This window comes from Quercus robur, chromosome 7, assembly GCF_932294415.1.
Source record: "Quercus robur chromosome 7, dhQueRobu3.1, whole genome shotgun sequence".
Lineage (NCBI taxonomy): Eukaryota > Viridiplantae > Streptophyta > Magnoliopsida > Fagales > Fagaceae > Quercus > Quercus robur.
In genome coordinates this window covers 9,654,882-9,671,130 of record NC_065540.1, presented here as the reverse complement: position 1 = coordinate 9,671,130, position 16,249 = coordinate 9,654,882, and the positions used below count along the sequence as shown (strand labels likewise).

The 16,249-nt window shown below is 34.7% G+C and overlaps 2 protein-coding genes across 2 annotated transcripts; one reads left to right on the top strand and one right to left on the bottom strand.

Moving 5' to 3' along the window:
• Positions 1 to 4,844: 4,844 nt before the first annotated feature.
• LOC126692112 (uncharacterized) lies at positions 4,845 to 5,880 on the bottom strand. Its single transcript, XM_050387596.1, has one exon. The coding sequence runs from the start codon at positions 5,832 to 5,834 to the stop codon at positions 5,073 to 5,075; it is 762 nt and encodes a 253-aa protein (XP_050243553.1). The 5' UTR covers positions 5,835 to 5,880; the 3' UTR covers positions 4,845 to 5,072.
• Positions 5,881 to 10,670: 4,790 nt separating this feature from the next.
• Positions 10,671 to 15,521, top strand: LOC126692111 (CAAX prenyl protease 2). Its single transcript, XM_050387595.1, has 8 exons — positions 10,671 to 11,113; positions 11,299 to 11,358; positions 11,530 to 11,742; positions 12,300 to 12,411; positions 12,871 to 12,942; positions 13,042 to 13,104; positions 14,155 to 14,232; positions 15,241 to 15,521. The coding sequence occupies exons 1-8, from the start codon at positions 10,910 to 10,912 to the stop codon at positions 15,372 to 15,374; spliced, it is 936 nt and encodes a 311-aa protein (XP_050243552.1). The 5' UTR covers positions 10,671 to 10,909; the 3' UTR covers positions 15,375 to 15,521.
• The last annotated feature ends 728 nt before the right edge of the window (positions 15,522 to 16,249 follow it).

Here is a 16,249-nt window from a genome sequence, read left to right as displayed (position 1 = left end):
CGAATACATTCCCCAACAATAACTAATAATAAAATATTCAGTTTTGCATTTCCAAATCTGGATAAAGCATGAACAGGTTGGAGGGGTTGGCATAACAAACAACTTACTTCATAATCTTTTGCCATTTTTGTTGACTGCAACAACATCAAAGTCTCAGCTCTTAGGTCTAAAACTTTGAGATTGGCTATGAATTGATAAGTCTTGAACCCATGACCATACTCTCCTCCCTGCTCTCACAGGGGGAGGAAGCGACCCCATGAACCCAATCCGACACCATGGATTGATTTTTTTTTTTTTTGATAAGTGACACCATGGATTGGTTTTTAATAGGTTGATAGGTTGAGTTCCATTTGAAACTCAGTTAGATTGGGTTTAGATTCACAAAAATTTCAACTTGATTAATCTGAACTAGTTAACACTGTTAATAATTTAAAATTTATTTTTATTTAAAAATATAAGTTTAATTTATTTTGAATTTTAATACTTAGCTTAAATTTATTAGTTAATTTATTTTGGTATTTTACCTTATAAACAAAAATATTTTGGAATTTTAAGATTTTTTGTAAAAATAATTCGATAGCTGGGGGAGTGAGGATTTGAAACCTAGATGTCTCCATTGGAAACACTTAGTGTCAACTAAGCCACAAAACTCTTCATAGAATTTAAGACTTAGTTTGATGGAGTTGGAATATAAGGTTCAATTGTGTAAATTGCAATCATTTATAAAATAAAAGACTTAAATAGTTGAAATAAAGCCATTTTTATTAGGTTTGACAAAAGTGCCCAAACCTAGGAACCCAGCCCAACCCAACCCAAGTTGGGTTAGGTTGGTTTTTAGGACTAGCATGGGTGGTCAAGGATTTCTCAACTCAGAGTAGGTGATGCAATGTAGAGAACACGGATAAGGTGTAGAAGAGTAAGAAATTCAAGCAACAAATAAATTTTTTTAGGCTCAAAGAGCTCAAGAAATATTCAATTGTGAAATTTCATAAAGTAGATGAGTAAAAGACTGCCTACAATGACTCAAAATAGGCTATTTATATTAGCCTTTAGAACCCTAGAATCATAACGCTTCATCTTACATATAGCTATAAGTATATAACAAATAAATCTTAGCCATCCAACTACATTAAAAGCTACATGCTAGTCACATGACCTTTTAAAATACTACATAATACTAAATAAAACATGACATCTAGAAATAAAAGACAAAATAATAAAGCACGTCTTTTTTTTTGGGCTTAACTTTTTAATTTATTCTACACTAGTTCTCTCTGGGTTGGAGAAGATTCGTCCTCAAGTTCAAACCATCCCCACCTCAATCTCTCAGATGTCCAACCAATCCTTTCCATCCTTGTATTCTCCTTTGCAAAAAAAATGAATCAATTTGCCACATATAAATCTTTTCTTGCTCATAATAAATCTTGATGAGTGAATTTTTATTCTAGTCCTCTTTTTCCATGGGGGAATACGTGAAGAAAATACTAAATAGGAAATGAGGACTCCATGCATACATTGGTAAACGTCAAATTGCCTCCTCCACAAAGTTTAACCAACATCACTCTTGCACGCCTCTTGCTCATCTTTCCTAATTCTTGTTCAATAAATTCTTCCCAAAAAGGATCAATAATGTTCTCCATTCATTTTTCAAAAGCAAGGTTAACTTATCACCAGGGAAAATTTAAGAGAAACTCATAAACTCTAGTAAAACCATAATGTTGAATGTGTTCAAGCTCTGGGAAATTGAAACTCCATTCAACAAAAGAAAACCTTTCTATTACTAAACAAGCTCATTAAAACATTGAATGATTGCCTTCTAAAAATCAATGGCCCTTTGTACTTGAACAGGGAAAGCCAATGTTGTAAATTATGGATCACATTGCATGCATATGACTTTATCTTCATCAAACCCAATCTTGTATCCGTGACTACTTTTACATAGACACCATATTCTGTAACTTGCTGTCAACAGACTTAGTTCAATAGCTTCGCTTGAAATACTTTCCAACAACCATGAAGTATCTAAAAATGGTTTAATAGATGCATACAATAAAATAACATTTTTTTAGGCTCCATTTCTTCTACTGCACCTTGGTAGACCTAATACGATTACTGCCTACTTCTCAGAAGACAATAAGTTGTGGCTAAAGCACTTACATGCACTAGTTGTTCAGGTCTTGGGTGCTGCTTATGTTTTTGTTCAAGCCTGGACGACTGCTAAACTTAATTTTCTAGCAATCCCAATGTTCATTGCTGGGACTATCAAGTATGGAGAGAAGACTAGGGCTCTCTGATTCCTCATCCCAACCCGGGCCCCGAATATATCAGATTCATGGTTTCTTCCTGTTCACATCTAATCACAAAACCATTGATTCACCCCCCCCCTTTTTTTCCCCCAAATACTTTGTATATTCCTACACTATTAGAAAATAATCACCAAGCCTAGATCATCATCTTTTTTCGTTCTTTGGACAAGCATGTAAAGGTGTCATTAGACATAATAAGAACAGTAAAATTATATTTTTCGGCCAAGAAAGATGAACTACAAAAAAAAAAAAAAAAAAAAAAACCCCAACAACAACAACTACAACTTTAGAATCTTATATTTGAACTCATCACAACAAAACCAAACAGCATAATGGCATTCAATTAATGGACTGTGACTACATATTTCATTTAATAATATCAAGAAAAAACTAAATCTAAATTTTCTTTTATTCTCCTATACTTTCTCAGCAACAAAAAGTTTCAAATTTCAGCAGCAAACAAGAATTTCTCTAATGAATTAACCGAAATAATATATGGCATTACTCTATCCAAGTTAACAATAAGTTAAACACATTTTTCATAATTATTGATGGGACCTATTATTAGTTGGTGCAGAATACAAGTAGCATAATTGGTGTATTAATAAATACATTATGTTTTTCCAATCACAACTTATAAACTTAACAAGAAAATAATGGGAATTGGGGCCAAGTAAAAATCCTTTTTTCTTTTTTCTTTTTTTAATTGAAGAGTTATTTAGAGAATTACTCAATTACCACAAACAGGTAAAAGTGTAATTGGGAAGTAGAGGCATTTTGCGACAAATCAATTTATCAGTTTAAATATTATATATCCCCTCCTCTACAAAGCTTCATTTCTCAAATCACCCATTAGCTAGATTTCAACTAAACGCTCACTTGATAAGGAAATTCCTTGTCTCATTCCACTAGATTAGTAGGGAAGCTATCAAGTCCATTTCCCAAACTGCTTCATTGCCCAATGGAGTCACTTGAGCTCTGTTTAAACTATCGATGTGAAAGCAATATTGAATTTTACAACAAAAATTACAGGAAATGACAAAAAATGTTATGGTATTTGTTAGTGTAAGACAAATGGTAAAAATCTAAAGAGCAACTATGGTCTGAAAGAAAGGGCAAAACTCAAAACTTAGGTACAATACCTTAAGTATAGTACCTTAAGTTCCCCTTTTAATATTAAGACACATGGCACTTAGCTAGACCCAACAAACGGCGTTAAAATTTCGCAAGAACTAAGGAAACCCAATCCAACAGCTCATTCTCTCTCACTTCGATTGAACTCAAGAAACAAAACTCTCTCAATCCACTCCTCTCTTTGCTAGAAATCAAGCACCCATACCATCAGTCATCACCTTCAATTGTAACAAACTGTGGAACTCGTCATATCCACCAAAGTAGCACAATTTTCATACGCCCAATTGCTTGGCTTATGAAAATATATCTTAGGAAAGAGATTAAGTGGCCATTAGTCTTGAAAATATACCTTTAGAAAGAGATCTGATGGTTCATTCTTCCAACTGATAACACATTGACAAAACATTGCAACCATAATTTGGAACATGTCAACAAAAACCACAGACAGCAAATCTTGACACCCTCTATCCAACCCGTTGAAGTTGCAGGAAAAATATCGACAAAGGCCCTAAATTGGATAAATTACTGAAGTGGGTTTGCATAACCTCCATTTACCACCGTGAATTTGTCAAGTACAATGCTAATTCAGTAATTCTTGACTAATTCTCTCATCTAAACTAAAAAAGATTGAACCTAAAACTCTAATTAATCTTCAAACCCAAAACCTGTGTATTTGCGTAACCACCCAAAACTTTTGTACAATGGAGAGAATCTGTTGTTATGAATTGGAGGGGCTAGATTTGAGTATGGGAAACTGCCGATCTGTTGTCTCCCACCTTCCAATTTCCAAAGCCTTGGAGTTCCACCTCTAATTCGAATTCCAAGCCCAACATCACTCCTATCAAAGCAAGTCTATCAAAATTGTTTGATTTCTCTTCAAAAGGGTATGGGTGCTTGATTTCTGGCAAAGATAGAAGAGGGAGGTTGAGAGAGTTTCACTTCTTGAGTCCAACGAAAGTGAAACAGAAAAGGCTACTGCTCAGTCCGTGCAAAATTTTAACGCCTTTTAGTGTGTCCAGTTAAGTAGCCAAGTGTCTTAATATTAAAAGGGGAACCTAAGGTACTAGTCATAAGGTACTGCATCTAAGTTTTGCCCAAAAGAAAATATCCTAATGAACAGGCCAATATTAGGCAAATTATCACAATAATCTTATATAAGCTGTTTCGAGAACAGAAGATAACAATTTATGACACAAAATAGCAGATTCTCTCCAAACAGGGTCAAATAATAAACCAGCACATGGGCACAGATTTCTCAATCTAGTTCAGCCTCACTTTCTCTTGTTTTGGTGATCAATGTTATAACTCAAATACATTATAACAAGTAATCACATTACACATGAAACTCCAACGCCAAAACAAAAATCTATCGGCTTTGAAAGTTCAACAATAAACACACCAATGTAGCAAAGCATTCACCTAAAACTTCAGACAATTCATTTACAAATAACATATCCATTTCCTCCATATCAAACGCTCATTATAGCACATTATAGCACAAAATTATAGCATTACGATCAATATCAATTATAAGCCAAAAATTACATCTAACAAAAGGTTTTTTTTTTTTTTTTTTTACTCTATTAAACAGAAATTTCAATACCAAACAGCGAATTCCAAAACCAAATCCCACTAGAATATAACAAGCAACGAGAACAGAGTGTAAATCAAGAAACACGCATACGCTATTAAGCTGCGATGCTCGTCGCCGCCATCAGCGAGCGCAACCATGAGTGCCGTGGAAACCCTAGTCGCCCAGAACACGAAGATCCCGGCGATCGAGAACCTGACCCCACCGATTTGAGGCAGGAAGAGCGACACGGCCGAAAAGATCACCACCGGCAAGAGACAGTAGCCAATCACGCTCGTGCACGTGTGCAGGTCCAGGTTACCGTTCCTTCCGGCGAGCATGTTGTACACCACGTAGAGGAAGATAGAGGAGACGACGATCCAGCCGAGTATAACGCCGAATTGGAGCTTACCGGCGAGTAATTGGAAAAGGCAGAGCGCCATGTAGAGGAGGATCGGGCCGGATAGATCCGAGTCCTTGTGTACGACCGGGTTGACCCGGAACGGGTTGAGAATCGACTTGGTTTTATTCCAGATTTGCTCCGGGTGGATCCCGAGCTCGTCGAGCAAGGGTTCCTCGTCCTCGAAGCTAGCACTTCCGGGCATAGAGCCACCTCCTCCGCCGATAGGACCGCCGTAGATCGAGGCTGAGGAAGTGGAGGCCGCTGCGGATCCCATATCGAATGACATGAAGGGGATGCTGGAGCTCGTGGGTCTCTGTGGCTGAAACGGTGCCGTTGGGACTCTCCTTTGCTGAACGCTGGTTCCGGCCACCGGATTTTGTCCGGTCGGGAAAACCACCGGCGGTACGGCAAACTCCTTCATTTTTTTTAGGGAAACGGAGAGAATTCAATTTGCTACAACAGTTCAGTTTGTTGTTTTTATTTTAGTGCATGAGGGCAATTTTGACATTTTGTGCTGAAAGTCTATCAATTCAGGTGGGTTTTAACTTTTAACGGTGCGATGTTTGAGAGGTGACGTTTCTTTGGATATGGTATTACCTTCTTGCCCTTCAAAAGGAAAAACGAATTACTTTGCCTTTCATGAGAAGAAACGCGTCTCTTGATACATCGAGTGGGAAGCACGTGGTGTCCAAATGTAAATTACGGTGAAAAAATGTAAATTACATTTAAATTTTGCACCAAAATATTATTTTGGTCCTAAATTAAAAGTTTCTTTTTTATCTATAAATTTTGAAAATTTCTGTTTTCATTATTAAATTTGTAAAGAGTTTTTTGTTTTTTTAATTTAGAGACAAAAATAAGGATGAAAAAAATAATTCTAGGATAAAAAATATATTTTAAAGTTTATAAATGAAAGTAAAATATTTTTAATGGTTTAGAAATAATTAAAAAACTTAATTTTATATAATTTAGGGACAAAAAATGAACTTATTAAAGCTTAGAAACAAAAAATAAAATTTTGGTAAAATTTAAGCACCAAAATGCACTTAAATTTTGAAATTGTATTTGTCTTGATTTTTACACTTTAAACATTTTTATGATGATATTTTACGTTTGATTTTATTATTATTTTACATTGACTTTATGTCTATTTAGTTAGTAATATCACTTCAATGATATTTAATATTCAAGTTACTAATAAAAATAAATGAAAAAATCAATATAAAAATGAAATTAAACGTAATGGTCAAAATTTTATAATAAATATTTAAAATGTAAATAATCCCAAATTTTGAGAGCTAAATTTATACTTTCATATATAAATTTTTTAATTTATTTTTGGTAGATGACTCTTTTATATATATATATATATATATATATGTGTGTGTGTTATTATTTCAAGTGATGGTTATGATTCAAAATGAAAACAATCCCAATTTTTTCATAAAAAATATAATTAGTTTTATTGAGAATAATCAAACATATACATCGGGTAAATTTTTTTTAAAAATGTATAGTTTAATTTAAAGCAAGCTTAAATTATTTTCCTAAAGTACATAAATAAATGATATCTATACTTGGAACTTTGACAACCAATTTTTAATAATTTTATAGAATAAAAATTAATGAAATTATCATGTTTCTCCCCTAATATATATCTTTATATATATATAATAGTTAGAGTTTTGTTGAGTATTAAATGTTCAACTTTGTCGTGATAATAAAAGTAAAATGTTTAAGTTTAGCTTAAGCTAGAACCAAACCTACAACCAATATTCGAGCTTGAGCTCATAAAAAAATCCCAAAACTTGAGCTTAACTTGATTTATTCGTTAAGTTTAACTCGATCTCAATATCCAATAAAAGTACATTATCAAGCTTGATATTCATCAGCAAGATATGAGTTTATTTTTAAAGCATATATCAAACTTATTACTAAGTCCATAATTTAGCCTAGGCTCAAAATGTTTTTTTTTTTAAATTGTAAATCAAGTTTTATTGCTCATGTGTTTGTTCACAAAACAATTTGTTTTTCATGGGCTAGACTCATGTGTTAAACAAGCCTTAAACTAAAACTCAAGTTTGGCCTATTGATAGACAAACAAACATAAATGAATTTATTGTCAAGCCATATCTAAATTTTTTATGAACGACCCACTTTTTATTGATCAAATACTAATGTGTTTTTATTTATTTTTTATTTTTTAAATCAGCAAATACTATTTGATAAGTCACGTCATTTAAAAAATTCCATTGAATTTTTCCATTACATACGTAAGCAAAAAAAAAAAAAAAAAAACTAACAAAAGTTAATGGAGAGACCAATAGATCTCATCTTTAAAACCTTAGGGGTTAATAGTATTCATTTCAAACTTCAAGAACCCAAAACACTAAGTAGGTAAACTTTAGGAAGCAAATGTGTAGTTTCGCCTATAATATTTGTGGGGGTAAATTCCGTCAGTCGACGTTGGGCCATAATACATGTACTAAGCCCAACCACGACAAGAAGAAAAGGCATGGGCATAGGATATCCCGGCCCAACCATGTTGGGCTGGGCCTGCTTAGGGGCGTCCGAGGAGGATTACCTCCTCGGACTCGCCAAGTGTGTGTCCAATTCATACCCTATACATGGCGAAAAGTCATCCAATACGAAGGAACAGTGCGTGACGTTCAGGGAGGGGGGCAACCACGATTGCCGCATTAAATGCCAAGGAGCTACTTTTCCAGCCGCATTAATGTGGAAAGGACAGGGGCACAGAATTATCTTGGCCAGTGCAACTCACAGAAAAGAGGGAGGATGTCCTATGGAACAGGCACTCAAGTAGAGGCCTAGATGATTAACAAGTGTAGGGTCGTGATCTTAGGAAGAATGCTATATAAGAGAAGGAGATCCCCATGGCCAGAGGATCGGAAGCAGAAAGAAGAAAAAGATAGAAAAAAAGAGAAAGGAGTTAGAGATAAAAAGCAGAAGATACAGCCCTACGGACTGTTATTCCAAAAGCTTGGAGGAATATCCCTACGTCCAACTGGTTGCATGGCTTGTTCATAACTACGTTTCCTCTGTCAAAAACCTAGTTCTGTAACCTACTCTCTACAAATTCATTGTTGAGGGACTTTTGGGCCAGAACCACCCGCCTGTTGGGCCTGAGCCCCAAAAACCGCCCCTACAATATTCATTCAAAAAATGTTTTTTTTTTATTTAATTATATTTAAGTTCAAATATAGTTTTTTTTTTTTTTAAATAAAAGATAGGAATTCTATTATAGTCTAATCTAAGGGCATGTTTGGTAGATTGTAATAGGCGCTGTAATGTAATAGTTATTCCTATAGTTTAGTTATTCTTTAGTTTGGTTATGTTTTTATTACAAGGAATAGTCATTCCTTATGAATAGCTATTCTTCAAAATGAGGAATAATTATTCCTCTTTAAAAGCTTGTATTAGCTATTCCTTAGTAAGTGCAATAATTTTAAAACTTAATATATTTCCAAATAAACTAACTTTCCATATACATCTAACAATTATAAAAATAAAAAATTATAAAAATTAACACATATCTCTCTCAAATTTACAAATAACAATTTTTAAGGAGATATAATTGTATGAGTAAGATATTTCCTAAAATAAATATTAAGTTTCATTCTAAGGTTATAACTCACAACCAAACTAATGAATAGGTTTAGTTATTACATTACAACACACTTTATTATAAGTAATAAAGATTACAATTCTTGTCGTAATGCTCATTCAATGTACCAAACGTACTCTAAGTGTATACGTGTGTGAAGTGAGCCCATAAAAAATTATACTTATAGAGTGACCATCGCGTCAAGAATGCCTGGTAGTAAATATAGTTTACTTAAAAACCAAAAAAAGTTGTGATAAAAAAGAGAAATGCTAAAACCACATCAAGTTACACAGCTCATTACAGGGCGCAAGTTGTGAATAGTATAGGTGTGCGTTTGGATATCGCTTATTTTGCTGAAAACTTATTGCTAAAAATATTATAACAAAATATTTTTTATTGCTACAAATTACTATTCACACATTTTTATCACTTAATTGATCATGAGCAGTGCCATGGGACCATAAAAAAAATTAAAAAAAATAAAAAAAAAACCCGCAATGCACGCAAACGCAACACTGTCGCTATGCAAACGCACCTTAGATATGGCGTATCTTTACCATGTAAGAAGTTAAGAACACGTGGCTAGTTGCAACAAATTTTGTACCATTTCATTTGTTCCTAAGAGCATCCACAACTCAAATGGTATATTGTATATGTTGATATATTTTACCATCACAGCCTTAAAATGTTGCTCTAACCTGACTTGCAAAATGTGTCAATTCTAAAAATTTTTACAATACTACTATAGTACCATCCTATTTCTAGGATGGTACTGTAGCAAGATTGTATAATCAAAAATTACTATTATATTATCTCTGATTCTTCTCTCTCTTCCTTTCTCATTTTTTTCATTTCCCTCTCTCTCTTGTCTTCTTCTCTCTTGTTTGTTCTCTCCTCTTCAGACCCAAAACCATGGTGGACATGAATGCCATCACCAAGCCACCATGGTTGGACCCACTGCCACAGGCCCCACTGCAAGCGACCTGACCAAGCCTCTCTCTTCTCTCTCATCCCCTCTCTCTCTCTCTCGCCATTGCTACCAATGCCAAGCTTCTCGTCTTCTCCGGGGATCATGGTGGATCATCTTCTCTGAGTTCTAGGTTGGTTTTTTTTTTTTTTTGTTCATTGTGACAAGTGCTTAAAGGAATTGGGTATGGCATTTTGCTATTGGTTTATTTTGATTTTGGGATGGATTTTTTTTGTGGGTTCATGGTGGTGGAGTTGGGGGTTGCCGTGGTTTGGTTTGATTTTGATTTTGATTTTGTGGGTTGCCATGGTTGCCAAAGTTTGTGGCTGGGGTTTTAAGAAAATAACAGTTTGGGTATGTTTTTCGTGGTGGTGGTGGTGGTGGTAGCAAGTGGTTACAGAGATGATTTGGGTTTTGGGTTTTTGTTTTTATTTGAGTTTTGGGATATATTATTTTATTGTGTAGAAATATTATTTTACTGTATTAAATTGTAAAATAAAAGTTAAAATGTTAGAATATTGTAAAATGATATTGTATAATTAATAAAATAACTTTTTAAATTAATAAAGTGGAATAAGATAGCATTTTGACTGCGGATTTACCTTGTTTGACAGTTTGAAACCTTTCCGTTTTTTCTAGTTATTTTTACCTTTATTTTTGGCTCTTGGACAGGCCTAGTGGTCAAGACAAGAAATAGTAGTGAGTACCGAGTACCAGTAGAAATGGTAGAGAGGGATTCCATAACAGTTACACTGAGCACAAGATAAGTATAACAAACCTCCAATCCGACCTTCCAAGTAAACCACAAAAACCAGCCTCAACGAAATTTCTCTCTCTCTCTCTCTCTCTCTCTCTCTCTCTCTCTGTTTTAGGGTTTGTGAAACAAAAGGTAAAGCTCATAGCAATGGAGGAAGAAGCCATTTCGAAATCGGCGGCGGTGACGGCCTGCACCGCCATGGCTTTATTGTACGTTGCGATTCTTCACGCTCCCACTTTGATCCTCCGCCTCCCACCTCCTCCCTCCTTCAACAGCTTCATGATCCGACGCTTCATTTGCGCCGCCATTTCCTCCGTTCTCTCTCTCCTCATCTGCACTCTCATCCTCCCAGTAAGCACTCTCTACTTTCACCAGTAGTGATAATGAAGTGGTCGCCTCGGCTTTTGTGCCGAGAGCGACCATTATGAATGAGTCACCTGACACCAAAATTAAGCAAAATTGAAATGACACTTGGCACAAATTTAGAAACTAATTTGAATTTTGATTGTGTATGATATAATGTTGAATAATTTCAGATAAGAAGTAAGGAGGCGTCAATTCTATTCGATGTTTACGGAATCCGAGTTGATCATATAGTGAGTTGATCGTATCGTTTATTTGATTGAATGTTTGCTAAATTTATGTTGCGAATGGTAACTTTTCGATTTGCATTTTTTTTTTTTTTATTTTTTTTATTTTTTTTATGGTCTGCAGATTGGAAAAAGAGTGAATGGTTGCTGAAAATTGCGATTTTGTGTATGAAACAGTGGCAAGCTGTGGTGTTTCCTGTTTCCTTGACTTGTTTAATGTACGCGGGATCTTTGGTCCTCAAGGCTCTGCTCTTGGTGGATAAGTGGAGAGAGCGTGTGAGTCGAGGTGAAGAACTTTCGTATGAGTACATCCAAGGTTCATTACAAGGGTTTATTGATTTGATAATTTCGGTTGCTTCCAATGTTTCGGCTTGGCGTAATTTTGTTGTGGTGAGTATCTTTACTGTTTGGTGTGCCCTTTGAATTTAATTTTAAGGATTTATGCCAGATGGTATCGATTTTTTTTCATGATTAACCATTGTAATGATGTGTACTATCTTTTTTATTAGAATATCCCATTGTTGCAATTTGTTTCTTGTAGGTGTATTGGAAAATGATAGATAGTAGATACATAATAATTTAGCATAATCCGGACGATAACTTTGAAAACTGCTAGTTTGTATAATATAGGAACGTTTGTGCGCGTGTGTGTGAGAGAGAGATACTCATAAGACTTCAACCATTGACGATATTAGGCCTAATTTAAAATGCGTAATGAATCTTACACCTGTTTTCCCCCAACTATTGAATTATCAAAAATAGAGTTTCCTCATCATTGCTTTGTTTGCTTATATTGCGAAATTTATCACGATGAAGGATTAGTTGATTTGTGATTTCCCCTTTCAATATTGAATCTTTACTGATTACTTGTAATTCGGTTGATTGAAAGATGGAACCCTAAGTATTTTCAATTATACCTCGATTTCTAATGTTGCTTTTCTGAACAGGCACCACTTACTGAGGAGCTGGTCTTCAGGGCATGTATGATACCTCTACTTCTCTGTGGAGGATTTAAACCGTACACTGCCATACGTCTGTGCCCTATTTTCTTTAGTTTAGGTAATTTGATAAAAAGTCATTTTCAGCATATGTTAAATCTATGATTTGGATAATTATGAATCATCTTTTGTGATGTACATAGAGCATGGCGTGATGGTGGTCACTTATGTATACCATCATTGATGTGTTTTAGGAATTAGATGGTCTTTAGGATTAAGGTAGTTATGCAATCAATTTCTATGAAACTGACATTCAGGTTTAATGTGAAAATGGATTTGCACATAATCTATCCGTCATTGCTTTGGAGTTAATTATAAGAAATCATGATTAATTTGCCCTCATGTTAAAATATGACAAAAGTGAGTTGCTATTGTGGAAAAGAAGGAGAATCCTCTTACACTTTGAAGTCATTAAATAAAAAATCCAGAGAATCCTCATCCTGAGTTTACCTGAGCATTTAAAATATTCATCCTGATCATTGTTTATTCCCAGTCTCACTGTTTTTTACATTCTTGGCAGCACACCTAAACCATTTAATGGAGTTCTACAGCAAGCAAAACTTTAGCTTGATAAAAACTTTCATGGTTGTAGGTAAGCCCGTGACTTACTGTTTCCATGGGATACATGCAATTTCTAAAAACTTTTCTATCCATCAGATGTCAATTCCCTTGTTATATGTGTGGTTTTCAGGTCTCCAGCTTGGCTACACTGTTATATTTGGTTCATATGCATCTTTCCTCTACATTCGAACTGGTAAGTGATTTTTGACATGTTGGCATCTTATAACTAACGCAAGGGCCAGAAGTATTTTTTAAAATAAAAAATAAATACTCGATCTGCTGGCTTCCAAGAGAATCTAAGATTGTACTATATGTAGTTTACTATATTTTTTGGAGCTGTGCTGCCAGTTGGTCAATAAGATAAACTACCGTGGGCCTAATTGAATTTTCTTGATAATAATTAGAGTGGACATAGACATGCATATAATGGTGCTCACCTCTATTTTATCTATAAGTAGTCCATAGCAATTTGCAATTAGGATTGTGCTAGGCTAGATAGCATACTGTATCATGTTTTCATTGCATTGGAAATTCTCAGAGTTTTGTTGATTTAGGCAATAGGGTAGTAGTTGTTACTCAAGTTTTAGAATTAATTATACCTTTTCAAAATGAAAATGGAAGGGTCTCAGGCTTATGATTATAATCACAGTAGACTGTAGAGTTTAAACTCTACAGTTTATTGTGATTACTGAAGAACGAATGTTATGCAGTTGTTTTAAGTATTTTTGTCATCTTCTTTTGAGTTATCTAAATTTATCATTTACCAGAAAAAGATGAATGTTTTATTATTTATTTAATCTTGATAAGTGATGTGTTATTTTATTTAGAAAATGTGCCTAAGCACAGATATTATTCTGTTCAAAGATCAATGACCCATGCTTGAATAACATAGTTGTTGTTGGTATTTGGGTTTGGCTCTTGATCCTTATATATAGTCATCCAAACAACTTAATTAAGATAATTCTAGATGCTTTTAAATTTTCCCTCTTTTTTTCCCCTTTAATATTTAGTTATTTTACATGGATTCTTTAACAGTTCATTCTTAGGTATTGGGAGGCTCCTTTGGTCTCTTTATTCATTTTATAATATTCTACCTCACTTGCTAAGAACCTTGTAGCTTAGTGGCATTACATGGTCTCCCTCATAAGGAGAACTAGGGTTCAAGTCCCCCTCACCCACTTGTCTTAACAATTATAAAAAAATAATATTCTACCTCATTGTTGTGAACTTTTACTCATTTCAGGACATCTTCTTGCTCCAGTAGTTGCTCATGTCTTCTGCAATTTTATGGGATTGCCTGCGCTGTTTTCACGGAGGAATGGTATGCCATTAGTTGCTCCTATGCTATTGAAAAAAAAAATCTTGGATTTATTTGTCACTACAAGTAGTTCTGACCTTTTCTTGATGCTGTTCTTTAAATCTGTTGATAAAATATCCAACTAAGTTGCAAGCCTCTTGGCAATGCTCTGACTATCTTAAAAAGAGGAGGGGTGGGAGAGGGGGGGGCGGGGGGGGGGGGGGGGGGTGTGGGACACCTTAATGTTCTGTCCAAATGTATGGTACTAAAGGTTGGGCTGTTAAGAAGCAACATGTACATAAAATGAGTGTAGTTGAAATGAGAATGTTAAGATGAATAAATGGAAATACAAGAAAAGATAAAATTCGAAATAAATAAATTCATTTAAAGATAGGGGTGGCCCCTATTGATGAAAAGATGAGGGAGAGTTGGTTGAGATGATTTGGTTTCAGAGATGAGCAATTAATGAATATGTTCATTAAATTTAGGGGAATGAAAAAAGGTACAGGAAGACAATAAAATTCATAGAAGTAGTACTGTAGTAAAAGGTACATATTAATTTAGGAAGTAACATAGAGTATGCTTTCAGATAGAATAATCAGACAATAAAATGGCGTAAAAGAATACATATGGCAGACTATAACTAGTTTTTTGAGGATCCATAGCTGACCGCAACATTTTTGGACTAGGGCATGGTTGCTAGTTGGTTGGCTCTCTCCAAATCTATGTGGGGAAACTTTAAAATAAGTTTTTCAATGTTGGCCAAGCTTCATCATCTTAGAAATTTCACCACTCTGTTCTGTCTTTGACTATAATCTAAACTGCTGGGGATTCTAATTTCAGTGCTTTGGATCTATTAAATATTAAACATGCATTTGCTCAATATAATAATATATTACAGATTTACATGCGAACATAGTAAAATCCTTTGAACTTCAATTTTTAAGTCCTTGATATCACATTTTATTATTTTCTTGAACCTTCTTTTATCAAAGCTTACCTCTGTTTTTTTCTTTTTATCAATTGTTTCAGGAATGGTAAGTGTAGCATTTGTTGCAGGAATGGTGGGCTTCCTCTGGCTTCTTTTTCCAATGACACGCCCAGATTTGTATAATGATAGATCAGATAGTTGCAAATGTTGGCATGGATATTGTTGTTGGAGCTAATTATGTGAAATTTTAGAGAATAGATAGTTTTATAAAAAATAAAACTTGAAGTTGAAAATTGGGGAAAATAGAAAGAAAGCAAATGAAACTGAAAAAACAAGTTTATGCAACCCCTTCGGTATATTACTTGTTACGTCATTCATTTCAGCTACTCTTGGCTATTATTGGGCCATAATCTCTTCCCAAATAGTAAGAAACCTTTACCTACCATGAGATTTTGTCTCTGGGCTACACCACATGCATATAACCATTGTCCCATTGGCATTTCAGCAAACCAGCACGCCAAGGGTGGCTTGTGTTATGTGAATTTGGTTTTGTTCATCTCAGTTTGTACATACTAAACCGTCGTCTTACTCCGTGTGTTGCACAATGTCCTATGTGCTATGTGCGAACATGGCAATGGGTTGTACTAGGTGGTTGATTGATTGAGACCAAGTTTGGGCACATTCTCATCTCCACTACACGTTAGCCATAGTTTTCAATTTTGTACTCCTTTTATCTTCTATGCTGTGGGCTTATAGTACAAGCAAAAAACATTTGTGAAACTTTTAATAATGTGTAAAATGGGCCTATCCTGGGTATTAATACAAAGACATATAAAGATTATAAATTTTGAATATGCTCATTCAAAGACTTCGGTGGAGTTATGGTAGAAAATGTTGTGCACGCAGAACCACCAAGATTCAGATTACACTTTTGGAGATTAGCATTCACTGCTCACGACACAGCATTCCATTGTTCCATGCACAGGTACCATCTTATTTGCTTCTTGAAGGGTATCATTATATATGGTTTGGATAAGAATTTTGGTCCGTTAGGTGTGTGTATGAAAGCGTAGACACTAGAGAATACTGCAAGGGTGCTACTGTTTTTGG

Excerpts from the sequence above, each read along its gene's own strand:
- LOC126692112 (XM_050387596.1), bottom strand. The coding sequence starts at position 5,834 with ATGAAGGAGTTTGCCGTACCGCCGGTGGTTTTCCCGACCGGACAAAAT.
- LOC126692111 (XM_050387595.1), top strand. The coding sequence starts at position 10,910 with ATGGAGGAAGAAGCCATTTCGAAATCGGCGGCGGTGACGGCCTGCACC. Across the intron at positions 11,114-11,298 it reads TCTGCACTCTCATCCTCCCA|ATAAGAAGTAAGGAGGCGTC; the intron begins GTAAGCACTCTC and ends GAATAATTTCAG. Across the intron at positions 11,359-11,529 it reads GAATCCGAGTTGATCATATA|TGGCAAGCTGTGGTGTTTCC; the intron begins GTGAGTTGATCG and ends TGTATGAAACAG.